We start from the raw sequence: 1,885 nt of genomic DNA on the forward strand, positions 1-1,885 counted from the left end.
GCAGTCCTTCAACCCTTGCCAGAATCTCTTCTCCACTTAATGGTTCAGGGGCGACTTCATTCTCAATCGTGTTGTCAAATGCTGCAGCCTGCTTTCGGTATAGATGATTTCTACGCAAGAATCTGCGATTCTTCAAAAACACCATTTTCTTACAATGTTTCAGCCTAATGGGTTTGGTTTCATCAACACAGATAGGACAAGCATTATATCCTTTGGTGACACTACCCGAAAGGTTCCCATACGCAGGAAAGTCATTTATAGTCTAAAATAGGACTGCCTTCAATGTAAAGGTCTCTTCTCTCACAGAGTCATACACACCTTTAACCCCCTGCCACAGTAACTTCAAATCGTCTATTAACGGTTGTAGATAGATATCGATATTTTTCCCGGGCTGTTTCGGTTCATGCATAACCAAGGAGGAAGGTTATATGTGAACAGAATAACTGGCCAACAAGAGTATTTGCTGCTTAAAGTAGCGTAAGGATTAAATCCATCAGACGAAAGGGCTAATCGAAGGTTCCTAGGTTCTTTCCCAAATTCTGGCCATTGTGTGTCAACCAATTTCCAAGTCGGTGAATCAGCTGGATGCCGCATCATGTCATCTTTTTTCCTATCGCCATGCCAAGTCAAGGACTTAGCTGTCCTTGGAGATTGGAACATCCTTTTGAATCTCGGTATTATAGGGAAGTACCACAAAACCTTTGCAGCAACCCCATCCCTCACAACTCCATTCTTTCCAATCTTATAGCGCGAAGTAGTACATGTTGGACATACTTCGGCTTCATGATGGTCCCCTCTATATAGAATGCAATCATTTGGACATGCATGAATTTTTTCATACCCCATCCCCAATAAACCTAGTGTTTTCTTTACCTCACCTATATTGCAAGGTACTTCATTCCCATTGGGAAGGAAGGACTCAAACAACATTAGCCAGTCAGAAATACAACCATCAGTCATTCCGTGCTTTGCTTTCAAATTGAACATTTCTACAAGAGCGTTCAATTTTGTCAACTTTGTATACCCAGGGTACAAAGCTTTATCTCCATCTTCTACCAGCCTAAGGAACTCATCTGAGTCACAAGGCATCTCCTCATCCTTATCTTCTTCACCCTTATTTTCTTCACCCTCTATATCCTCCGGCTTATCTACTGATTCAGACTCTCCGCCACTATTGCCCTCGATGGCAGCAGCTTCACCATGACAGTCCCAATTTTTGTAATTGATCATGATGCCATTAAAATATACATGGCCCTTGATGACAGCAACGGTAAATCTACTGTGATTACAGCACTTCATACAAGGGCAGCGTATGCTTGATTTGTCGGCAGCATTTGCCGACGCAAATTTGAGGAAATTTTCAACCCAGTTTGAAACCTCAAAGATCTCCTATCAGCGAGCATCCAAGTTTTGTCCATCTTATATAAACACATAAAAATGGAATAATAACTAGCTTAATAACCAATCACAATCATTAAAAATAAATTGAGGATCAAGATAAACACTTGTACTAACATCATAATAACCACAATCACAACATGCGCATAAAGACAAAAAAATAACTACAACACTTAGGTACTGGAGCAGAAGACTAAAACAGCTACCCAAGTCGAGGTCATCCTTAAGTCTAGTGTTTTCAGTTCAAATCAGTAACAAACACTTCAACTATTAACAACTTGAACAAACAAGATAAACAATCACAAGCAGAACAATAATAAATACAGGAATTCTAATTAAAAAGCTAAACAAATGAGCAAACTGGCTTACTTCAATTTGGATTTCTCCACTTCAACTGATAACTGCTTGCCTACTTCACTCCAAACTGTCACTGAACAAGAACAACAAACTATTAAACACCAAATTGAACCCCCAATTCGAAACCCTA

General features: G+C 39.8%; 1 protein-coding gene across 1 annotated transcript; it reads right to left on the reverse strand.

Annotated features, from left to right (window-relative positions):
- Positions 1 to 354: 354 nt before the first annotated feature.
- On the reverse strand, positions 355 to 1,230 carry LOC101308530. The gene has a single exon (XM_004309321.1). The coding sequence runs from the start codon at positions 1,228 to 1,230 to the stop codon at positions 355 to 357; it is 876 nt and encodes a 291-aa protein (XP_004309369.1).
- Positions 1,231 to 1,885: the final 655 nt, after the last annotated feature.

Source organism: Fragaria vesca, unplaced genomic scaffold, assembly GCF_000184155.1.
Source record: "Fragaria vesca subsp. vesca unplaced genomic scaffold, FraVesHawaii_1.0 scf0511480, whole genome shotgun sequence".
Classification (NCBI taxonomy): Eukaryota; Viridiplantae; Streptophyta; class Magnoliopsida; order Rosales; family Rosaceae; genus Fragaria; species Fragaria vesca.